This window comes from Dipodomys spectabilis, unplaced genomic scaffold (genome assembly GCF_019054845.1).
Source record: "Dipodomys spectabilis isolate Male_0828 unplaced genomic scaffold, ASM1905484v1 ptg000095l, whole genome shotgun sequence".
Taxonomy (NCBI): Eukaryota; Metazoa; Chordata; class Mammalia; order Rodentia; family Heteromyidae; genus Dipodomys; species Dipodomys spectabilis.
This window is the reverse complement of record NW_024870772.1, coordinates 21,637,674-21,662,546: the sequence shown is the minus strand read 5'-3', so window position 1 is coordinate 21,662,546 and position 24,873 is coordinate 21,637,674. Positions and strand designations below refer to the sequence as shown.

At 44.6% G+C, this 24,873-nt stretch overlaps 1 protein-coding gene across 1 annotated transcript in view; it reads left to right on the top strand.

The window, feature by feature from the left end:
• The first annotated feature begins 1,093 nt into the window (after positions 1-1,093).
• Siah3 (siah E3 ubiquitin protein ligase family member 3) overlaps positions 1,094-24,873 on the top strand; it is a 59,380-nt gene continuing 35,600 nt past the window's right edge. The window contains exon 1 of the mRNA XM_042685301.1: positions 1,094-1,234. Coding sequence (XP_042541235.1) covers positions 1,100-1,234 — 135 coding nt within the window. The 5' untranslated portion in view covers positions 1,094-1,099. The remainder of the gene's footprint in view (positions 1,235-24,873) is intronic.

The window sequence follows — 24,873 nt, the reverse complement described above, 5'->3', positions numbered from 1 at the left end:
AGAGTGCTGTATAGAAGTCTGAGGACAGGAATGTGCCACTTGGCACCCCAGAAAGAAGTAAGTGATGTGCTGTGCATGTCCTTCGTCTCTATTTTAATGTCTCCAACAATCTAGTGGTTAATTAGCAATTTGCTGCCCACCGATATGCAAATGAATGACAAGCAAAGCTTCTCTGCATCTGTAATTATTTTGCTGATTTACAAGCCACTTTCTTCTCTGTGTAGATTTTTCTCTGTGTGTGCATTCATGCATCGGGGATTTCATTATTTTTAGAAGTGTACTCTGCACATTTTCATGCTTTAATAAAAAAAGACTTCAGTAATTACAGTCTTTCAAAAAACATATATATATATATATATATATTTCCACTTCAACTCCAAATGTGCTTATCAGATTTTTTTTTTTTTTTTGCTATAGTGAGGAGTTAGATTTATCAAGGGACTGTAATCCAAATTGCAGAACACAAGATTGAAAGATACACATTTCTATTGGTGCCAAATCCTTATCTGGAATCAAAGTCTTGTAGTGTTTGATTTTCTCCCAAGCAGCTCTGGTGAGTTTGAGCCATGATCTGCGTTATCCATCTGCCTACTTTGGAGCAGGGTGCTTTACTATTTGGCGGTTTAGACGCTTTATTTCTTCTTTATTTATTTATTTTAACCAGGCATTAAGAAAGGCTCTCATGTTAAATTAAGTCAATTAATAAATGGAGACACATTAAGCAATCAATTTTGTCAGCCTATCTCCCCAGCATTATGTATGGCTGGCTGTAATCACAAGATAAATGCAATGTGCTGATCTATGGTAATGTTCAATAATACATTCTCCGCCAGGCTCAATTCATCAGGGAGTTTCGGTAGAGGAGGCATTTGTTATTGGCTGTCTCTGCACCTCAAGGATAACATTTCTGTCCTTTTGATTGGCTGTCTCACTGCTGCAAGATTCTAACCGTCTTATTTTGATGATGAATATGAAGGCGTGCTAAGCCGGGCTGGAGTGGAGTGTCTCAGAGGCTGCGCTCTTCCCAGAGCCCAAGGACTTATCAGCTTCTTCTGCCTCCTTCCTGTGCCAACCACCCACCCCCTCCCCAAAAGTTGTGATGCTTTTCTTTACCCAGTGCTTTGGGGCTGTGTTGGATCTGATTCACCTGAGGTTTCAGCATTATAAGGCTAAACGTGTTTTCTCTGCTACTGGGCAACTTGTCTGCGTAGTCAACCCCACACACAATCTTAAGGTGAGTGGCTGGCTCTCATTATTTTCTTTTGTATTCCACTGGGATTCTATGCCTTTCTCAGTGGGCAGGAGAGAGAGGCATCAGGGACCCTCTGGCATGGGCATGGAACTCCCTGATTGCTGGTGGGTTTTTTTTGGGGGGGGGTTGTTTGTTTTTTAGGATGGTGTGGTGGATAAAGATGCTGCTTTAGCTCATTCTTTCTCTCTGGGTGGCTTGGCGCTGTTAGTGAAAGCGTTCTTTTTCCCAGGCTGGTTTGCAACACTGGAGTGATGGTGGTGTGTCTTTCCCACGCTGTCAACCTGAGCAAGGAGGGGGGAGGGGCGCAGACAGTAGCAAAAGTACTCCAGTAAGAGGATTTGAAAAGTTACCCAAATTGCTGTCTGTCCCATGTCAGGAGAGACGATTGGCCAGGGGAGAAGTCCTTACGGGGCAGAGGCACCCTGAGGGGTAACTGGGAGTTGGTGAGGAGCTTTTTCTGTGAAGTGTTTGCCCTTGTCCTCAGTGTGTGTGTGTGTGTGTGTGTGTGTGTGTGTGTGGTGCCCCGAGGAGTTTAGCTCATTTCCTTCCTGCCAGCTAGATGTGTGCCTTGTGCTAAGGACAGGAGGAGGAACAGGGGCTTCGCTTGCTCCAATTGTACAATAATAAAGGCAGCTGCAAGCTACCGCTGCCTGGAGCTCTGTAGGCAGGCAGCTGGGTGCAGAATTGCCGGTGGTGGCTGCCTGGCTGCCTGGCTACTTGCCTGGCGCCTGCTGCCTCTGCACTTATGCCTTCAGGTCAATGGCTTTTAAGAGAATAGCCAAAACACAAGGTCCGGAAGGACTGCCAGACGCCACAACCAAGATGGATGGGGAAATGAATGAAGAAGGGTGGTAAGGAGGACAGTGGGGAAGAAATGAGTGGCAGGAGGGCACAGCTGAACTCTCCAAAGGTGAAGCTCTGAGCCACCTTTTTGGTCCTCAGGTAAAAAGCAAGTTCCATGGAGAGTTGTTTCCCTGTCCTCCTCCTCACGGTGCAGGGGGATTGAGGGCCAGGGGAAGAGAATGTCTGCCACAGTCTTGGATCCGCCAATGTGTCGTTCTGAGCACTGCGTTGGGTACTGCGGGGTGTCCTCAACTTACCAGTCAGCCTATTCTCACTGGAGCAGGACAGATCAGCTGAGGGGTGCCTCTCACCTCTGTTTCTGGAAATCTCTAGGAAGGACACTATCTGGAGTTCCTGAGGCCACATGGTAACACCTTGCTAAGGCCACCCTGAGTGGAGGGGCCACAGGCTGAATTGGGACCCCTATGATGTACCAAACATAGGAGCTGGGGCTCCTATGTTTAACCTGTCACACTCACTCTCTTCCCTCCCTCTGGTTCTTACTTTCTTCATCTCTCTTTTTATTCCACTACTCCTTGTTGGCTTGATTTAACCAATGAGAATTCCCTCCACACACCCATCCCCACCCCAACCCCGTCATCCTTGGCAAAGCAAGGATATCATATGCATATTAACATACAATTCTGAATTTCATTCTGCGGCCACTCCTGAGACCTTATTCAAACTCTTATTATTTTGTCACTTTACATTAGTTAGTTTCCCATGGCAAAAAAAAATGTGTTTATTCCTGTTTCACATTTTAATACCTTTAAAATTTATTTATGAGACTTAGCATTTCTGAAGTTTGAATTTATATGGTTCCTTGAGTCAAGCTGATGGTTGGAGAGGAGAGCAAGGCTGAAGCGTTGGAGTGGAGACAGGGTCAGCCATCTGTGTATATTTCCCAGCAATGCCTCCTTGGATATTAATAAGCAATCCTGCTGTTATACAGCACAGGGCTCCAGAGTCAGGGCTGGAGATCTTGTTAGCACTGGTCAGCTATGGTGACCTTGAATGACTCAACTTCTCTCTACCTTTCCTCTCTTTCTTTCCCCCCCCCCCAAAAAAAAAGACCAACTTAGAAGCATCTTCCCTGCCCCCTCCACACCTTTGTGAGAATGCCAAGAGATCCTAGAGATAGATGTGTTGGTAATATTCTCCTCTAAAAACAAGCATGCTTTTAAATATAATTTGGAAGAACTTCAAAAGCTACTCTAAAGCCTTGGAGCAAGTCAGAGATCATAGAAGTAAGAATAGAAAAATGGGTGATTCAAGCTTTGAGAGGCTGCCTTCCCTGCCTCACTTTTTTACATTTACTCTCCCTTGGCTCTTCATTTCCCATAGGAAACCACTTAGGGATTTTGCTCATGGCAGCACAACAGATAAACAAGGCACTTCAAGTGCTGCTGGTGGTAAGCAGGACGTAGAGCAACACACGGGACTAACTGCTGCTCCTGGCAGGGAGAGACCCCAGCAGCTCCACTGCCTCTGTGAGGGTCTCCAGACTCCCAAGCTCATCCAGAGTCCAGGTGAGCAACCAGGGTTGTTTGCCTGCTTCCCACACCTAAGGGCTAATTGAATAAACACCTGGAAGCATACCGCACCCTCACTTAGATTCAAGAATGCATGACAGCTCCAAAAAAAAGTCCTCTTTTGAAATATTAATTTCCATAAATAAGACACAGAAATAGTCCTAATGTAGTAAGCTGTGGTCTATGTTTTGTTTTGTTTTGAAGCCATGTGACAATGTTAACCAGAATAGCTATTGATCTGGGGTGCTTCTTGCAGTGTGTGTGACAGGCTGGTACAGGAAACAGTGACCAAGGGCAGAGATGCTGCAACCTGGCTTTCCATTTGCTTAGGTTTGGAAAGCCAGTGCTTTTCTTAGAGGCAATGTTTGTATGCTTTGTCTGGGCTTTCGTGAGAAGTCTACTGGCATCTAAGGACCTGAGGCAAATGCCAGTTATAATCAAAACTCACTTACTGAGCGGAGAAAACTATGCATTTGCTATGTTTCCTTAGGTCACCTTCATTCACAATCTCATTATGGTGTACTCAGTAACTACCCTGGGCTTCTTTCACATGGGAAGCCTTTCCTTCTAAACGGAAGGCAGAGCCTTCTGGTTAAAGCCATTGCACCAATAAATTCTTCTTAATCCAAAGGGACCTTTACAGTAGCTGGCCTTGAACATGAACGCACTCAGCTTTAAGTAGCTACCCAACAACAGTGAAATCTGTAAGCTTCTATGATTCCCAATGCCTATCTGTCTCTGGCTATAAGGCTAACTCCTTACACAGGTCAGGGTTCAAAGGGCACCCCTTGCCTGCACTTTAGCTTTAGATGTGACCAGCAGGCTTGGGGTGGCATTCTTGAGCTGCTGCCTTCTCCTGATTCAGCACTCTCTTCCTGCTGGATCCTTTGCCCAAGAAGCTAGTCTCTCCTGGCTCCTCTCCTGCTGGCACTGGTCACCCTAAACAGCTCTGCCTCCTTCCCTGTCTGCAGATGTACCCTTTGCAGGGTGGCACAGCTCAGCCCCGCAGCCAGATTTCTATAGTGCAGAGACTGCAGTGCTGGCCAGAGCCTCTCAGTGGCCAGCCCTCAGCCCTTCCCACGCAGATAGATGGTGCTGAGCTGAGGCGGCTGGGTGACTTCCTCCTCCTAACCACACACATTAGTAAAGAAGATTCTAGAAGAAGAAGGAAAAAAGACTAGCAAAATGCTTGCTGGCAAACTTCCAAAAAGCCTTTCTGGTATTTCCACCCAGTGCCAATGTTGTCCTGGGGAGATCCCAGTGTCCTCCTTTCCTCTCCCTCCAGACCTGGGAGTGTAAGGCTCATGCCAGCGCCCTGCAGCACCTTGCTGTTGTAAACTATTAACCTTGGGTTTTCAGACAGGCACGTGCATGTGTACACACACACACACACACACACACACACACACACACACACACAGAGAAAGAGAGAGAGAGAGAGAGAGAACTAGGAGAGGTATACAGGACAATGACAGCTTCATTTAAGTGCCTGGCAGGTAGGAAATCTCAAAGTGGGGCATTTCAGTATCTTTCCTGGCAATGCCCATGTGCCCTTCATTTAGAGAGCAGCCTGTGTGGATGAATGTGTATGGAGTGAAGGAGGGCATGAGGAGCTGTGGGAGCGAGAGAGCAGGAGGAGGTGGAGGAGGGGGAAGGGAAGATGAGAAGGGAAGGGAGAAATGAGGAGGAGGAGGAGGGAGGAGAGGGAGGAAAAGAGGAAGGAATAAAAGGGGCAGGGGAATGAGAGAAGGAAGGGAGGAGAAGTCCTGAGTACTGATTTTTGAGTTCAGAGTCAGCCTTTCTGGCATTCAGCAGTGAAGGCCTACTTTCATGCAGTTTGTTAAAGCCTTCTGACAAGATTGTCTCTTAGCTGTCCTTATCCACACAGCCTCCCCACCGAGTCCCACTCTCTGTCCTCTAGAGCATTTCCCATGCTTTTTCCCCATGGGGTCCAGAGCCACCCTCCCGCCTGCTCCTTAGCACCTGAGAAGGGTGAGGTGGGGAGGGGTCTGGGAGAGGTGACCTAGGCTGGTGGTCTGCACTAGGCAAGCTTTATTGGAAAGGCTTTGCAGAGTCTTCTCAGCCCCTGGCTCCTCTGAATACTGTGTCCCTCTTCTCTGGGCACAGAGCAGTTGTGCTGCTTTTCTGGTTAATGGTGATTGCAAATGAGGCTCCCGAGCCACATCACAGGAGAACGGAGCCCGGAGCAGTAATTTGGTTAGCTGTGTGCTGGTGATTGAGCTGCAGAGGAGGCTGGTGCTGGCGCTGTGCAGAGGGCCATTGCTTCTGATGGGGTGCATCTATTCACATTGCGTGGCATTTCCCTGGCTGGATCTCTCTGGTTGCAAGGACTATTTGGGGAAAATTAGACAACTGGTACTGAAACTCACAGAGAGGTCGGAGTTATTTCAGTGGCTTTCCTGGGGGAAAGAGAAGATTTTTTTCTAGCAATTAATAACGAGGAAGAAGACGGTAACAGTGAAGGTCTTGCTCCCTCACAAAGTCTTTTTAAATTTTTTTCTCTCTTTTTGCTTCTTTCTTTGTGTTTTTTATTTTGGGGGAGTTACTGGGGTTTTAAAGTCATTGTCTCATGCTTGCTAAGAAAGCACTCTACTCACTTGAGCTGCATTGTGAACCTCTTTTTGCTTTAGTTATTTTTTTCAGATAGTGTCTCAGAATTTTGCTTAGGGCAGGTCTTGGATTGTGATCCTCCTCCCTACACCTCCCTGTAACCTCCTATCTGCATCTTCCAGTGGTTAGTTCTAGTTATGTACCACCATACCTCACTTGTTTTTTGAGATAGGGTCTTAACAATATTTTCACCTAGGCTAATCTTGAACCATGATCCTCTCATCTCAGCCTGCCATGTAGCTGGGATTGCAGGCATGTACCACCACTTCAGCCCCTAAAATATCATCTTCAACCAACCAGCTCAGGAAGAATAGTCTAGATGTGGATGGAGCATCATGGGAAAGAGGTCAACCTGGAGAATGGAAACCTGTCCTTCCTATGGGGTCAGTCAAGGTACCCAAAGAACTGAGGCCACAGAGAGGAACCAGCTTGCATGGGTTTCTCATGGCAACGATGGGGGCAGCTTAACACTTCAAAAGACATTCTCTCACAGTTCTAGAGGCATTCTTGTCTAAAAGTAAGGCGTCCACAAAGCTCTGTTCTCCTAGAAACTTCCACAGCAGAATCCTTCCTTGCCCGTTTCAGCTTCTGATGGCTCTGAGCCTTCCTCCTTGTGACTACATCACCCCCATCTCTGCCTCTTCCTCTTCACTATGAGTTTATTCTTATGAGGTCACATGTGGTGGCAGTTCCCAGCCACTTGGATAATCCAGAGTAAGTTTCTCCTCCACGTATCCTTAATTTATTCACATCTTTGACATTCTAAAGTGTCAAATAGAAGGCTCTGAACTTTAGGATCTGAATGTGGCTTTGGAGACCACCACTTAAGCCACCATGTGACTTTTGCCAAGTTATCCTATTTAGGGACAGAAGTGGGACCAGAAGTTAGGTTTCCTAATTCTCCACTGTCCCAGGCTGCCTTCAAATGATCGCAAGCTAAATATTCCCATTCAGGGACATACTGTAGAAGCAGAAACTTGCTGGAGTTCCTTACTGTATCATCACTCGACTCTGGGCCAGCTACAACATCTCATAGGCTGTACAATGTCCCTTACCATTCCCCATGTCACCAGGCCCACATTCCTTAGCAAATCAGAGCCTAGACATCATCTGTCTCCCTTTTCTCTCCAACTCCCCAATCATCTCCAAATTATTGTTAAAATAGCACAATTCATATGTACATGTGTCATATTTTTAACATCAGGTAATAAAGAGGTATGCAACAGAACAATAAAGCTGTATATTTTGTCCTTGGTGCTGATTTTGTAAAGCTCCAAGATCTGTATAAAGAGAAGCAGTGAGCAGTTGGACGGGAGAAGGATCATAAGCTTTGGGAGAGACAGGTAAGAGTTCAAATCCCAACTGTGCCACTTGTCAAAGCATGACCTTGAACTAATGACTTTGCTTCTTAGAAGCTCCATTTCTCCATCTATGAAGGAGAGAAAACAATGCCCCCTTCTCCATTGAATTGAAAGAGCTCATGTTAGGCTGATGTCTGCAGTGGGATACTGTCACTATTAACGAGGTCATTAGGATGAGAGCTGCCCTGGAGAGGGAAGTTTCCACCCCCTCCTATCACATCCCCTCCCCCATACCACCTGCATGTGTCTTCTTGGTGTTTCTCTCTCTCTCTCTCTCTCTCTCTCTCTCTCTCTCTCTCTCATCTATTTCTCTCCTTCTTTCTGGCTCACTGTTTCTTTCTGGTGTTATGGAATATATCCTCAAAAAGAATTTTGAATAGAACAATTTCTTGACTCCTAGAGAAGTTAGACTTGTCCTTCATGTGCTTAACTTCAGAGAAAGTATGAAACTCCATTAGGCTATGAGTCCCAAGGTCCAGTGGGGCAGGGCGGGGGGGGGGGGGGGGGACGGGGCCTCAGGAGGAGACACATGTGGCCACAATGGGACAGGAGCTGAATGAACATCATCCACAAACCCTGGGAGCTGTAAGAGATAAATCCCCTTCTCCACCCATCCTGAAACCAGCTCCTCATGACTTATGCATGGCTTCTATTCATTAACAGCAGCTCACATGAACACAAGCTGGGAAGGATGGTGCCTCTGTAAGGACACATGGTTCGGGGGTCCAGCCCTGCAAACTCAGTGATGCTGCTCAGAGTGGGCAGAGGTTCCAATGCCAGCCTGGTGCTCTGAGAGGGCACACCTTTCCTCTCTGTCCTGCAGCTCACTACACCTTAAGGAAGTAGTTTCTTATGAATGGGGTGGGATAAGGAACAGGGATCGAAGAAGGCTGTAGCCTCTGGAAAATAGGGAGAGTGAGAGACATTTTCTGACTTGTCCCAGTCGAAAAAGAATGATCAACCCTACATTATTAGAGAATTACAAATTCCTTAGGGTTCCCTGCATGGCAACCTGAGCTCCCCATACCTCAAACACACCCTCTCTCACACACATACACACACAGTCACACACTCCCACAGATACAAATGACAGTGGCTGCCAAACTGTCCACCTGGGTAGGTCCTAAGTGGTCTGAGAACAGCAGTGTAAGATCACAGGATACAGAGCCCATCAGGAGGGACACCTGGCCCCCAGCACAGTAGAAAATAAAAGAGTGGCAATCACAAGATCCTTCCCCATTAAGGAATGGAGGCTCCAAGAGGGAAAGCCTCTCTGGCAAAGAAAGAATAATATTTTAGTTGGGTGTGGGTGGTACAGAGTCCACAGATGTGGAGTTGAATCCGGACTTGCTTTCTCTAAGTAAAATCTCTTTCTAATTATACAACTTGTAACCGACACATTTGCAACTTGTACATATTTATAGGATGCAGTATGATAATTCAATACCTGTCCACAATGCACAAAGATCAAGTAAAGATAATTAGTGTTTCCATCTTCTTGAACATCTATGGTTGCTACTTATTGGGAACCTCTGGACTTGAATTCCTGCATCCTCCTGAGCCTCATTTGCTCACCTGTGAAAGGGTTGCTGTAAAGGTGAGATAATGTGATGTTCAAGAACTGCTCAGCACCTGGCTTGTTGTAATTGCTCATTAGGAAAGGCTTCTACCCTGGCTATTAAGTTGAACTCCTCAGTCATGACACTTTTTTCATAAATTAGAGGTACTTCATGGCTTATGATAGGCTGAGCAGAGTTATTCAGGGTTATCAGACAATATAAGACACAACCCAGGTCTTTTGCCAAGGCCTGTCTAAGTGAGAAAACTGCTTAGCTTGGATGAAAGATGTTACAGTAGTAAAAGGATCTACTTACTGTGGGACCAAGACTCAAAGAATCATGTATTCAACAACTAAGAGAGCCCAAATGGTGCTCTAGTTTGAGGTCTGAGTCTGACAAAGGGGGCCTAAAGGATAAAGTGACTTGGAGCTGATGGGTATAGATTAAGACTGGGCTTAGCATTCGTGCATGTGTTCATACGTCTGCTCTGTCTGTGCCACCACCCTGTGAAGGGACCAGTCACTCTGGTTAAATACTATCTCCAGGCTATGGCCTCATGGCACCAACAAGCATTTTCCCGGAGGAGCCTTGTCTATCTTCAAGGCAAACACAGTTGTGTCTCTACTGCTGGCACCATACAAAGTCACATGACCCACACACTATTGCTGTCAAAGAACAGGATGGAATAAGTACTGCTACCAAAGACTACATGTGGGTCTTGACTGTGGGCCCAAGATGGGAGCTCAAGCAGAATACAGATCAGAAACCTGCCTCACACTGTTAGTAGAAGAGCATGTCTTTGTAGATAATTCAGAATGGGGATTTGACGGGAGATGTCAGTTACACTCACAAAATGCTGTACTACGTAATCTTGATTCTTACATGTCTTTTTAATCATACATTCATGATGAGGGGGATGCTGCATACTAGTCTCTAGCAGCCAGTGACATTAGAACCCCAGCAATGAGAGTAGCCTAGGGTAGGGTTTGGGGAGGGGAACAGGGCTGCCCTCCCCAGGACAAAAGTGGAAACAGATCCTCTGTAGAAAGAAATGTCCATCGTAGACCTCAGTTGGAGAGGGAAAACGAGATTGGCATGACATGAGGAAGGCCCCACAGAGATGGAAGCAAATTTAAATCAATGGTGCTAATACTGAAATAGACAAGTCAGCAAACCATCCTCTGCTGGCATTGTAATGAGACTTCATGGCCCCTCATATCTAACTCATAGGATTGCCAAGATGGGCCAAGGAGTCTAAGGGAAGCAGCCACTTCGAACACCAGCTTCTTTTACCATTAATTAGGGATCTATTTGGCTTATTCTAGGCTGAGCAGGACTGTATATCCTGAAACCTTTCTATCTATACCTTCTATATCTATATGTGTGTCTATAGCTATCTATCCATCCTTCTATCTATCTCTATTGTGTGTGTTAGGGACATCATAATAACAATAGTGAAAATAACAATCACAAGCTACCATCATTTATGGAAGGCATGCCACCTCCAGAAACTGTTACCGAGGAGTAGTGTATAATGGTTTGCCACTGAACAGAATATTAAAACAGGAAGTGGTTAATGAGCTGGTTTAGTGCCCACTAATTCTTTCTGGGAGAGTTAAAAAAATAGTATTCTTTAGCTCTTGTTTTCTGCATGGGCAAAAGGAAATGTTCCCTTCTCTTTTTCCATTTCTCCTGACTTTTAACTCTGTTTTTACTAAAATAAACCCTCACTAAAACTTTCAAAAAATTTAAATCCTGTGCTGTTAAATACTTCCTAATGTATCATTCTTTCAAGTTCAGCTTTTACCGCAAAATAACTCATCCAGGTTGCTTGGCTCTATGGATCTATAGCAGTTTACTTAATATTGAATGAGGAGTCTATAGAATTTATCCATATGTGTATGGACACTTACATGACATGCCAGCCTATGGCCCTTAGTAGTGATTTTATTTCTTTCCTCTGCTTCCTGGAATAGCCTCCAAATAAACTACTATATCTGAGATCTTATCTCAGATTCTGCTTTGGGGAACTCAGTTAATACGTGTCTATTTTATTATCTAACATTAATTGAGCACGTACTGTAAGTGCCAACCACTGTGCTAACTGATTTCCTTGACACAGTTTTTTTTTAATCCTTAGAATTAGGACCAAACTGTACGTCCAATTCACACACAAGGAAACTGAGGCACAGAGGTCAGGTACCTTGTGGAAGACCCCATCTCATGAGTGAAAAAGTTTAGTTCATGCTTTCAATTTCAGTTTTATCTTTCCTGAGCTCAGAATAAGTTGTCTGGCAGCTTCTACAAAGAGAGCTCAACTTTCAGATTCAGGAACTATAAAAATTATGATTTGAACAAAATACTTCAAGGAAATCCTTTCTGCAATGGTACCTGAGTGAACTGGTCACAATTATGCTCCAGGACCATTTGTTTTCAGTGGGGTATCTTTTCAGTGGTTTATTTGTTTGCTTGGGGGGAGGTTTTGTGTATATGTGTATCAGTACTTGGGCTTGAACTCAGTGCTCCGATACTGTCCCTTAGCTTTTATGCTTTATCACTTGAGCCATAATTCTACTTCCAGCCTTTTGGTGGTTAATTGGAGATAAGAGTCTCACAGACTTTCCTGCCTAGTCTGGCTTCAAACTACCATCCATAGATCTGTCTCCTGAGTAGCTAGGATTACAGGTGTGAGCCATAGGCACCTAGCTGGGCTACCTGATGTGACAGGTGGACAATGTCTGCAAGTAGAACTGACTCCCCAAATGTGGCACCTGTGATTGTTTTATCAACACCGTCTTGCGTTTCAACAGCATCGGGAACTAGCTGATCTCACAATGGGAACGTTACTGTCTCTCATCATCTGACTGCCTTTTCTCTATGAAGAGAAGAAAAATCTTTTTATATAAAAGGGGGGGGGACTTTTTAAGAGAGCATGGCTCTTCCCAATCAGCATCTGTTCTCTGAGAGATCACAGGTCTTTGAACCCCTTTCTGATTAACAGCCACACTCCATTACAAAATTCATGATTTTTTTTTCTAAAATCAAAGAAGAATGAAATTTTAATGACTGTTTCCTCCCTGATTTAATCCAGCTTTTACCTTGGGATCTGGTAGGCCCCTCCCCGCAAGGCCCTACAAACTTCTTGCTGATGCAAAATTGCCCTAGGAAGAAGTAAGTGAAGGAGGTGTCTGTGTAAGAGAGCCTTTAGGAGGGACAGGGAACCCCACTCCAGAGTATGGAATGTGTCCAGCATTTACACTGACTTTAGGGGCACAGGAAAAGCGTGGCTGAACCAGGGAGTGGAACAATCCAAAAAAAGTGGGACATTGGCAGAAGTCATCATGGCCACCAGAAGGCCACAGGAAAGACCTGTGAGAAGGATCTCCAATCTGGGTGATACGCCATGGCTTCCAGGCCTAGTCACCCTCTTGCCTGCTTGTCCCTCAGGGTGGTGCCATGGGGGCTGTGGAGCTAGCTCTGGCCCTGTGGGCACCAGATGGTTGTCTGCTGCCCTGGCCCTGCCCGGCCCAGGCTTCCATGTAAGCAGGAGGGCTGATGGGCAGGCACGTCAAGGAGTTGCCTCACTAACCCCCCACTGATACATCTGTTTATAGTAATTAAATAAATGCTAGTTGGCCCTGCTTGCCGTGTTTACTGAAGCAATCACCAGAACTGTGACATTGTCCAAGAATCTGAGAGGAATATGAAACTGAGGTGAGCTCCAGCTCACTTCCCTCCACTTCTGAAAATACCCAGCCACTACAAAGCCAAGCTGCACCTGCCCTCTGGCATGCCTCCCTGTGGACTCTGAGCAAATCACTCAGCCTCAGCCTCTCCATCTGGCACAAGAAGATGACACTCTTCATTCCCCTCCAAGGTGACCTTGACACGCGCAGATAGGTATTTGCAATTGGACACCAATGGTGGCATGATACCATGAATGAACTAGGAATAATGGAGAATGAGAGTAGGTTCGTGTAGAAGCACACACCACTTACTGGACTGACAGCTTAGGAGGAAAGTGAAAGTCCACAGATGTATTTTAAACTCTCTCCTCTACACTGGGAATTTGGTGAAACTTGAACTGAGATGTAGCTTCAAGTTTCATTCTAATATTCATAGTTAAGTAGCCCTTTGCAAGTAATTTAACCACCCTGAGCTTCGCCTTCCTGGTCTATAATAAGATTCAAAATGTGAAGTTAATGAAGGATTACTGAGATAAATATATACAGCAGCACCTAGGCCAGTGTCTAGAACATAGAATAGCGCTTTCATGAACATTGATTTCTCTTTACCTTTCTCTTTTCCTCTCTCCCTTCTTCCCTCCATCCCTCTTTTCCTCCCTCTCTCCCTATCCCTTTTTCATCTGTTAACTCTTTCCATGTTTAAATAAGGAAGTCTCAACAAAAAACTTCTCACATTATTTGAGATCATGTTTATGCCTGTAGCTTATGCCTATGATCCAACCTCCTCAGGAGGCTGAGCTCTAGAAAATTTCAGTTCATCTAATAACAACAGACGCTGGAGGGGATGTGGCCAGGAGGGAACACTACTGCATTGTTGGTGGGAGTGTAAACTTGTTCACCCACTTTGGAAAGCAAGATGGAGCTTCCTCAAAAGACTCCACATAGAACTCCCCTATGACCCAACAATCCCACTTTTGGGCATTTACCCAAACTATCACAAACAAGGCCATACTAAAGCTACCAGCACATCTATGTTTGTTGCAGCATTATTTACCATAGCTAAGATATGGAACCAACCCAGATGCCCCTCAGTAGATAAATGGATCAAGAAAATGTAATATATATAGAGATATATACAGTGGAATTCTATGCCTCCATCAGAAAGAATGACATCACCCCATTTGTTAGGAAATGGAAAGACCTGGAAAAAATTATATTAAGTGAAATAAGCCAGGCCCAAAGAAACATAGGTCCCATGGTTTCCCTTATTTGCAATAACTAGTATATGTCTGGGACAAGCAGAAAAGGCCAAAAGCTATGTACATATGACCAGATAAGATGATGTTAAGCAAAAGGAACTCCAAGATAGGGACACAAGTGATTTTCTCTTTCTTGTTATTGTTTCTAATGTATTTATAATATACCATATGATTTTTTTTTTGTTTCTTTGTTTCTTCAGTATAACCCTTGTTTTCAGTGTATTTGATGTCGATGCCCTGCATCTTGTATATACACTTCTCTAATTTGAGGAGGGGAAGGGGTAAAACAAAATGCTTAAATAGAGATACAGGTTGACCCATTGTAATAATGAGATGTACAAGACACTATGTTGAAAAACAAACTTTACAATTTAGGCCGGGGAGGGAAGAGGCTAGTTGTTGAAGTGGGAGTGAAGGGATGGTAGGGGGGAAACAAAGGAGGAGGTAACAATACTTGATAAGAAATGTACTCATTACCTTGCTCATGTAACTGCAACTGCCTTGTACAGTATTTTTACAATTAAAAAAGTATTTAAGAAAAGAAAATTTCAGTTCAAAAGTCTGAGAGACTATACCCCTATTTAAACAGCAAAATGCCAGATGGGAGGCATTTCCCAAGTGGTAGAGCACCCGCAGAGGAAGCAAGCCAATGCAGCCCTGCCTTCAATCCCAGTACCATCACAAAAATAAACAGATAAATAAATAGGAAAAAGTATTAATTCTGGGAATGAGATGAGAGTTCGAAATGTTGAAAGGAAGAGTCTTACACTGCAAGGAAAGGGGCACAGACTCACTGTCGGAATGATTCTGTTAACTAATTCAAAGTTGCCAGAAGTTTGGATAAATACAGAAGGAGCTAGATGAACCTCCTGTAGCCCAGTTGAGCTGCAGGCTCAGCTTCTCTTGTGGGAAGTGAAGGAGAGTACACAGACCACCCCAAATGACAATACTGTTTCCAGGCTACGGGACCTGCATTCAGAGTGGGCTGAGGCATCACCAGAGGCCCCTTTGCTGCTCCAGAACATGTTAACATCTGGCTTTTAGTAGGGCTTGAGGCTCAGGGGATTTTCTCCCTCTTCCCTAAGCAGGCTCAGGGAGCCCCAGGGAGCAGTCGATGTCAGCTCATAGGTCTGAGGGCACTGGGCCTTTGCACTTAGACAGACTTTCCTTCCCGTGATGGAGATGAGTGTTGATTACTTGCTGATGACGAACACATTTCTAAGTGTCAGACACAGCATGTAACCTTACAAAAGCTAGGAGTAATTGCTGCAGCCTCGCTGCTAGGCAAACCAGTTGTTCAGTTCGGGATGATTCTAGTAAGAAACTGGCATTTGGGGATTAATTGTTTTGGATATAATGACTGCTACAGCCCAAACTAATGAGAGAAGAATGCAGTTTCCAATGTGAATTTCAGGACGGAAGTGAGTTTTGCCAGGCTTGCTGGTACAAAGTGGAAGATTGGGTTTTGTAGGGTTTTTTCCCCCCCACTTCAGCATTGATTGGGCCAAAAAAAATGTTTTTTCCAAGAACAGCTTCTGAGAAGATGCCAAAAACCCATGCAGAGACCTGAGGAAAACTTGATTGATTGTTGAAAGCCTTGCTAGGTTCTTCCCCGAGGCCCTGGGCAGGCTGGGGCCAGCGAGGCCCAAGTGAGTCATGGCTGGCTGGGAGAGAGGGCTGTCACCAGCTCTGACCTTCAGCAAGTCACCTCTTCTCCCTAGGTCTGTCTCCTGCAAAACCTGGATAGATAGCAGTGCTCAGTCTGCTACCTTCAGTAATGGATGGTATGGATCCAATGAGAAAGTTCTGGCAAAACACTGGCCTATCATTAGAGTGTGTGTGTGTGTGTGTGTGTGTGCATGCACGTGCGTGCGCACGCATATACTTAAACTTAGGGCCTGGACCTGGGCATTGTCTCCGTTTTTTATACAAGACTAGTGTTCCACCATTAGAGCCATACCTCCACTTGTGCCTTTTTGATGGCTAATTGGAGTCTCATGGATTTTCCTGCCTGAGCTGGCTTTGAACCTTGATCCTCAGATCTAGATCTCAGCCTTCTGAGTACCTAGGATTATAGGCAAGGGGCATCAGCACCCCGCTTTGCTCTGGGCTTTGAATTCAGGGCTTCATGCTTGATTGAATTGATTGCTTGGATATTCCTCCAGGTCAGCTTTTTGCTGGTTATTTTGGAGACAGAGTCTCAAAGACTTTTCTGTTCAGGTTGGTTGAACCACAGTCCTCTGATCTCAGTCTCCTGTGTAACTAGGATTACAGGCATGAGTCTCTAGTGCCTAGCAGCTCATCAATCTTCATATCAATGTGGGTGGACAGAAGTCTAGATAAATTATCCCGCTTTTAGTTCTTTCTTTGATTGCTTTGCTTTAACCTGTTTCAAAAAGAACTCTAAGCAACATGCTTACCCTTTTCGCAAGTCTGACAGAGCCATGTAGAATAAGTCATATCAAGCAATAGTTTGGTGCCCCCCCCCACACAAAAAATGACCCAGCATCCTTTGCCATGGTCAACTGGGTGATAACCTGAGAGGCCTAGGAAGGACTTGACCTCAAGGTGAGCCTGGTGGACCTTCAGTTCTGCCTTGGCCAGGTCTTCTGTGGATCATGAATAGAAGAGGAAGTGAGGAAAAGGAGGAGTAGCTCATTTGTTCCAATATTTACATACGGAGCATCTGCAATGCACATGTATTTCTTTTTGTTCTACAGTGAGAGGTTGTGCTATAATGGGGTGATTAGAAGATGCCCGCCAACCAACATGGTCTTCTCATGGAAGAGGCGTTCTCCACCAGTTTTCCAATTCTGTAGTAGTTTGGATATGAAATCTCTTTTCCACTGCCCCTGTGCCACATACATACCTGCCCAGAGTTGTGTGCTGGTCCCCAGGGCAGCAGTGTTGAGTGGTGGGCCACTAAGGGGGGATGAGATCATGTGGTATTCAACTTCCTCAGTGGATTAGTTCATTTAGGAATGCATGGATTCCTGAGTGAATTGGGAGGGGTCAGGCCTGGTCAGAGGACAAAGGCCACCTGAGGACTGCCCTTGAAGGGTCCCCAGTCCTTCCTTCCTCCCCTTTCCCTTCCCTAACCCTCCCCCCTTCCTCCTCCTTCCTCCCTTTTCCCTTTCCTTCTCCCTCTCCCTTCTATGTCTTCCTCTTTCTCCCTCTCCTTTTCTCTCTCCCCCAGTTCTCCCTTTCTCTCTTCATTTCTCTCCCTCTCCCTTTTTGTCTCTCTCTCTCTCTCTCCCTCATCCTCTTCCTGTCCCTCTTCCTCTCTTTTCTGCCTGTCTCTCTCTCTGTATGGGCTGTCTGTCTGTCTCTCTCCCTCCGTCCCTCCCTCTCTTTCTCTTCCCTCCTGGCCACCGCGAGAGCAGCTTTGCTCCACCACATGCTCCCCACCATGACTTTCTGCCTTACCACTGCCTAAAAGCAATGGAGTTGGCTGACCATGGACTGCAACTTTTGAAACCATGAGCTAAAAGAAACCTTTTCTCTTTAAGATGTTTAGCCCAGGCATTTTTGTCACAGCAGTGGAAGCTAACACAAATCCTTATCCAGTTTCCTCTCATCTCTGCTTCTGCTTTCTAGCCATCATTAGAAATAGGGATGTGGAACTAGTTCCTTTGAGCTATTTCAGCTAGTCAGAAGTCACATCAATCAAGGTCTCACTAAGCAGAGTATGCCTCAGACACCCTGCCCACTGGAGGCTGGGAGCAGCTTGTGACGTATATGTCTGAGTCAAGCAGAAAAGGTCAGATAAGTTGATGTTAGATGGTAGAGCCCCAAGATGAGTATTCAAATGTTTTTTTTTTGTTTTTTTTTTCCTTTCATACAATTGTTTCTATCATATTTATAAGATGATTTCTATGTTGCTTTGTATGTCCCTCCCCCATAGTAAAACCCATACTTTCACTGTATTTGATGTTGGTATAATTTGTAGAGGGGAAGGGCAAAAACAAATTGTTTAACTAGGGATACAGGTGGACCCACTGCAACAATGAGATGTACAAGTCATTATGTCGAAAAAAGAACTTTACAACTTTGGTGGGGGGTTGGGGGAGGACTGGGTGGGGGGAGGGGAGGAGTATGGGAAGGGATGGGAAGGGGAACAACGAGGAGGCAACAATGCTAGATAAGAAATGTACTCGTTATCTTGCCCATGTAATTGTAACTCCTCTGTATGGTATTTTCACAATTAAAAAAAGAAAGAAAAAAAAAAGAAAAGTCCATGGAGGACGTCAAGTGCTGCTGAGGATGTGCAGAAATGGAACCTTTGGGTATAGCTAGAAGGAATACAAACAAACAAACAAACAAAAGCTACAGAACTTTCTTTAAAAGAATTCTCACATGACCCAGAAGTGATGTGCTGGGTATAAAATCCATATGTAAATAGATATTTACATATGAATATTCATTTCAACCTTATTCGCAGAAGCCAAAAGGAGAAACAACCCAAACATCCATAAGCAGATGAAACAATAAATAAAAGGCAAGATGGTATGTATTGGAATAGTATTCAGCCACAGAAAGGAATGAAGTTCTGACACACCCTACAACCTGAAGAAATTTGAAAACCTGCTTAGTGAAATAACTAGACACCAAAGGACATCTAGCAGATATTGCCTGTGATAGGAAATATATCAGATAGACAAATCCATGGAGACAGAAGGTAGGTAAGAAGTTACTAGTGAGGGGGCCAAGACATGAGTTACTATTTGGCTTTCAGTTTTTGTTGAGGTAGTGAAAGTGTGGAATGGGTTATAGTTGTACAACATCATGATCATACTTAATGCCATTGAAATATACATTTAAAAAGATTCACACAGCAAATTTATGTTAGATGATATTTTACCACAATATAAAAAATGGACTTAAAGTAACACAATGAGCAAGGCCAATGCACAAAATTGGCATGGCAGAGCCTTGCTTGCGGGGTGGCTTCAGTCCCTGCCTCTCTAACCCTGAGCTGCTGAACCCTCTACGCCCCTTGCTCCCACACACTCACCATGGTCCTTGGTATACTCTTCCCTTCCCAAAGCAACCCCTGGGACCACCAGTCTGTGGAAGGTTCCCCGGTTCTACACCCTCAGAGACTTGTACACCTATTCTATGGAGTGTGTATCTCAGTGGTGGAACGTGGTTGTACCTTGCATAATCATTGTGTGAACATCACAGAGTACTTACACAAAGCCAGGTAGTATGGCCAACATTGTAGGCAAGGCCACACACCTGCACAGATGCCTCTACAATGAATACTGGAGACTCTTGGGACACAGTAATAAGCATTTGTGTATTGGAACACATCCACACTTAGAAAAGGTAGGGTGGGAATACTAGGTGATAGGAATTCTTTAGCTCCAGTGTAATCTTGTAGCATTGGTCTATATGCCATCTGTGGCTGATGGACATGTTTTATGCAGTGAGGTACTGTACTGAATAATTGATAACTCTGAACCCATTGGAGAAGTTGGTCTGGTCACCAATTGACCCTGGCATGGGTGTCTTAGATGGGGACTGCCTGAGCCAGGGTTCCAAAAATCTCCCCTCCCCGCCCCCACACAACCCTTAATCTGAAGGCATAGTTCTTACTTGTATATAAGAAGGCCTTAGAGGAAACCACCCCCTTGGTCTTCTTTGAGGAAAACAATGCAGAAAGAAAAACAAGGGAAACTATTTACTTCAAAACTACTTGTCAAAAGAAGGGTCGCCTCTGGTCTGACGCGAGACTATGTGACAGAACCTTCCAGATGCAGTCACTGTGGGGATATTTTGGTGGTTTCTGGGGCGTGCATGTGCTAAAAGTCACTGAGCCACACACTTGACATTCATGCACATCACGCACAAGCAGTTTTTGGAGTTGCTCAGCTTGGGCTTTGCCAGCAAGCTACCCTTCAGCAAGTTACTGATCCTGAGAAAACTCCATTTACTCCATTACAAAGTGCACAGGGCAGTTCATGCCTTTAATCCTACCTGCACACAAGGCTGTAATCTGAGGATTGTGGTTTGAAGCCAACTCAGGCAGGAAAGTCTGCAAGACTCATCTCCAATTAACCACCCCAAAAAGCTGGAAATAAAGTGAAAAGGTTAAGGAACCAGATTCAGGCCCCGAGTTCAAACCCCAGTACATCCCTCCCCCACACACATATAAACAACACACAGAGTCCGCTGGGTCAACACACCTTCTCATAGCTATGAGGGAATGGCAGAAGGAGTTGATGCTGTGTGTTAGCAGCTCTAAATTACCCACTAGTAAATTAGTTATGCAAGCTATAAGCTTGTCAAAATGCTTTGAAATGACCAAGCACCAGTCACTCGTGATCCTAGTGACTCAGGAGGCTGAGATCTGAGGATCTCTGTTCAAAGTCAGCATAGGCAGGAAAGTCTGTGAGATTCCTATCTCCAATTAATCACCAAAAAGCCAGACTGCAGCTGTGGCTCAAGTGGTAGAGTGCTAGCCTTGAGCAAAATATTTCAGGGACAGTGCCCAGGCCCTGAGTTCAATCCTCAGGACCAGGAAAAAAAGTTTGAAGTAGAAATGGTATAGTATTTCCAAATTCAAAAAAGAAAGAAAAAAAGTTCTGTCTATACACCCCCTCCTGACAAAATAGCCCATAACTCTCATTTTCCCTACTAATTCTCCCACTGAAGCCCACTTTTCTGCCTCCTGAGTAGGCTTCCTGCCCACACCATCAGACAACATGATGAGACTATCCAAGTTCGATACTACAGGAAGCGCCAATGTGGGACTAAAAGAAGTCCATTGAAAAGACCTTGATTGCTCTGATCATGGATCACAGCTCAGGCCCTAAAGAGACTTCACCATGGGTACATTTGATTCTTATGGTAATGTTCCTGTCTGATCTAATTTCATACAGAAGCTCAGCCTGGGACGTGAGGAGACTGACTGCTCCATCAGGTAAGCCAGGATAGCAGTTTTGCAGTCTCATAGATTCTTTTTTCTTTTTCTTTTCCTTCCTTTCTTTCTTTCCTTCTTTCTTTCTCTCTCTCTTTCTTTCTTTCTTTCTTTTTTTCTTTCTTTCTTTCTTCCTTTCTTCCTTTCTTTCTTTCTCTCGTCAGTCATGGGGCTTGAACTCTGGGCCTGAGCGTTGTCCCTGAGCATTTCAGTTCAAGGCTAACACTCTACCACTCAAGCCACAGCGCCCCTTAGGGTTTTCTGGTAGCTAATTGGAGATGAGTCTCACAAACTTTCCTGCCCTAACTGGCTTTGAACCATGATCTCAGGCTCCTGAGCCGTTTTACAGGTGTAAGCTTTTGGTGCCTAGCTAAATGTGCCATCTCCATTCCATTGCCATAAAGTTACACTGTTCCCCAACCTCAACTTCAAAAGCAGAAGCCAGCTTTGACAGGGACTCTTAGAAGTTTTCAGTGTAGCATCCTCCATGTATTATACTTTGGTCTCACAGCCTCTCAGGACAAGGGACCAGGCCAAAGCCCAGTGGGAGGAAATAGAGATGGTCAGAGTCCTTAAAGAACTTGATTGGCCTGTCTCTAGGTGAGGATTTGGACGGTGAAAGACAGCCATGGAGATAGATGGCTGTCCAATTTAGCACAGTATGAGTCCATCAAGGACATGTATTTCAGAAAAGGGCAGAAGCAAGTGGCTGGGAGCCCTCCCATGGTCCAGGCACAGCAGGGATGGGGATGCTGTATTTATAACAGCTCATTTGGTTCTCTCAATAATTCAGAAAAGTAACTACTCTTGTTCTCACGTTATGTGTATGGAAACTGAGGTTAGAGAGGCTAAGACCCGATCCAATGTCACGAAAAAGTCTAAGTAGAAATCGGACTCGCTTATAATTAGCAGGATATAGTATCAAAGAGAAAAATGGATCCCCTGATAAAAGCTAAGAATTTTACCCATAGACAGTTGTGCATTCTGTCAAGAGAGAGGACCTTGATTTAATGTGTAGCCTGCTGGCCATGCACCACTTTATCTGTTCCATATGGTGTACTTATAATTCAGATAGAGGGTTAGGTCTTTCTGAACACAGCTTACCTTTCCTTCAGAATGATAAGCTCTCAGAAGGCAAATCCACGCTCAATTTGAAGAAATGTATTTAATGATATCCACACTATGGAAGCTGTGATTGTGTAAAAATCCATTTACACATGGTAAGCTGTAACACAGCCATGAGGCAGGTATAAGGCAGAGAAGCCTATAAGCACCCAGGAGTCTTGCAGACAAGGCTTCAGAGCCTTTTATCCATCACACACCATCTTCTAGTCTACTAGTTATTTCCCACCTACTATGGACCAAGCATTCTTCTAGACTTTAGGATGCATTTATGAATAAGATAAACAGGCCCTGGGTTTCATACAATCCAAGGAAGGATTATCTTTTTTAAGAAAGATAATGAATACCATAAGCAAATATATTGGGTAAATTTTTCAAAGAATTAAAACCAGCTTCTATGGACTGTGCCATTTGGGAAAGACATCTCTAGAAAAGTGACAGAAGCCAGTGAATGAGAAGATGAAAGGGCTCAGAACTAGCCACCAAGTATCATGAGGAAAAGCTATTTGGGCAGAGGTTCAGGAGAAAGAAGGAAACAAAGAGGCATAGAAACAAGACATCAGCACGGTGAGGCTGGACAAGGGAGACTTCAGTGCGAGACCAAACCAGGACTTGGAGGAAAGCTGGAATCTAGAGGAGGCCTGGGGGTGCAGGACCTCCCATGTGGACCAAACAAGGGACCAGACACAAAGGTCCTTGAAGAGGGACCTGTCCTATACCTGGGAGAACCCTGGGAAGAGAGTGGTCAGGGAGAGCAGTCACATCTTGTTCACAGAGATGTTTCCTAAAGACAGACTGTCCTATTATGCTCGGTGGAGGAGGGGTGGGGAGACGTGGATCATCTGAGGGCAACTGGACACAGATGTTGGAGCCTCTGCTGTGGCACTGAGGATAGCACCAGGCTGCATTTCAGGGAGTGTGGGATGAGGCTCAGATGTTGCTGCCTCACACCCGGCCCTGCCTTGTCTTCATCTTCTCCATTTCCATTTATTAACATGATGCGCCCAGAGTCAAGATAATGATTTAAAAGCTCTAATTTTGTTACATTCCGAAGCCTGGCTGCCATCAAGGCTGATTGTAATGAGATTTGGGAAGGAGTATGGCTCTTAGCTGGGGTCAATTCATCATAGGGAGAAAGCGCTACCATCAAAATGCCCAGGAATTATTAGCACTTAGAGGAAGGCTGAAGAGACCTATTAATGCATGATGTCTAGGGAATCCTGAAGTGTGAGGCGCAATTATATTTCTTATTTATTTCCCCCAGCTTCATATTTAAGGATGAAGAGAAGATGGGTAGGTAAGACCTCCTGAGAATCAATAAATATTTATTAAGTACCTATAATACTGTCACGCTGCCTTCATTCTGCATGTGGTGTCAGCGTTCACACGGGTGAGCACTTTAGCACTTCTCAGTAAAGGACAATTAGGTTTTTACTTGTTTTTTTTTTTGTGGGGTTTTTGATAAATAAGGAATTTTAAGCTCAATGAGAGAGTAAGTGTCTTTTTTCCAGTAAGGGGTAGAGCCAGATTTTCACCTAGGTTTTCAGGTTTATAGTGGAATTGAAACTGCTTTTGCAACTGACAGACATGACCGTCTCTACAGACCAGGGTGTTGTGTGTTGAAGATCCAAAGACAGGAGAGGATCTTCTTTTGAATAGTAGTTTGTAATCTACCTGGATATTCTACCCTAGAGAAAGTTTAAACAAAGCTGAGCAAGGTGGTACTTGGCTATAATCACAGCATATCAAAAGCTGAAGCAAAAAGTTCAAGGCCAGCCTGGGCTACATAGTGAGATCCTGTCTCAGAAGACAAAAACAAGGGTAGAAGAAAGAGAAAGAAAAGAAAAGAAGGAAGGAAGGAAGGAAAGAAGAAAGGAAGGAAGGAAGGAAGGAAGGAAGGAAGGAAGGAAGGAAGGAAGGAAGGAAGGAAGGAAGGAAGGAAGGGAAGGGGGTAGAGAGAGAGAGAGAGAGAGAGAGAGAGAGAAGAAAAGAAGGAAAGGAGGGAGGGAGAGAAAACTTGAAACAAAAACCAAAGGCAAAATACTGAAACTGAGTCCCACCTTCCAGAAATTTTTCTTTAATTCAATGATATTGGGCCCAGACCCTATGAGTTTCTCTGCTCTGGGAGAGAAAGGGAACACTATGGTGACAGGCAAGGAAATGGAGTGTATCTCACACCGCTTTAGTGATTCTCTGCTCTTATTTTAATAATAAAGCTTTATTGACAGCAACAGCAGGCAAGTCCCCTGTCTGATGTCGGCCTCATCACATTCACAGTTACCAAAAACTTTTGCACGAAGGAACATGACAGAGACTATCTAGATATGGTATGGGGCTGATAGAGAGCTTGGAACTGATTGCAAAACCTAGTTCAGCCAGCTTCTATTTCTGTGACTTTTTAAAAAAACTTAAACTTAGTTCGTTTAAACCTCTTTAAGTCTAAATGGCCTACTATTATAAAATGGGACGGATAACATATTCTTAAGCTGGGCACTGGTAGAACATGCCTATAATCCTGTCTACTTAGGAGGCTGTGATCTGGAGGTTTACCCTTGGAAACCAGGCCAGGAAGAGACACCATTTTCAATTAACCAGCAAAAAGCTAGGTTAGAGGCATGGCTCAAGTAGTGGAGTGGCAGCCATGAGCAAACAGGCCAAACAAATACAAGGCCCTGAATTCACGCCTCTGTACTGGGGGAAAAAAAC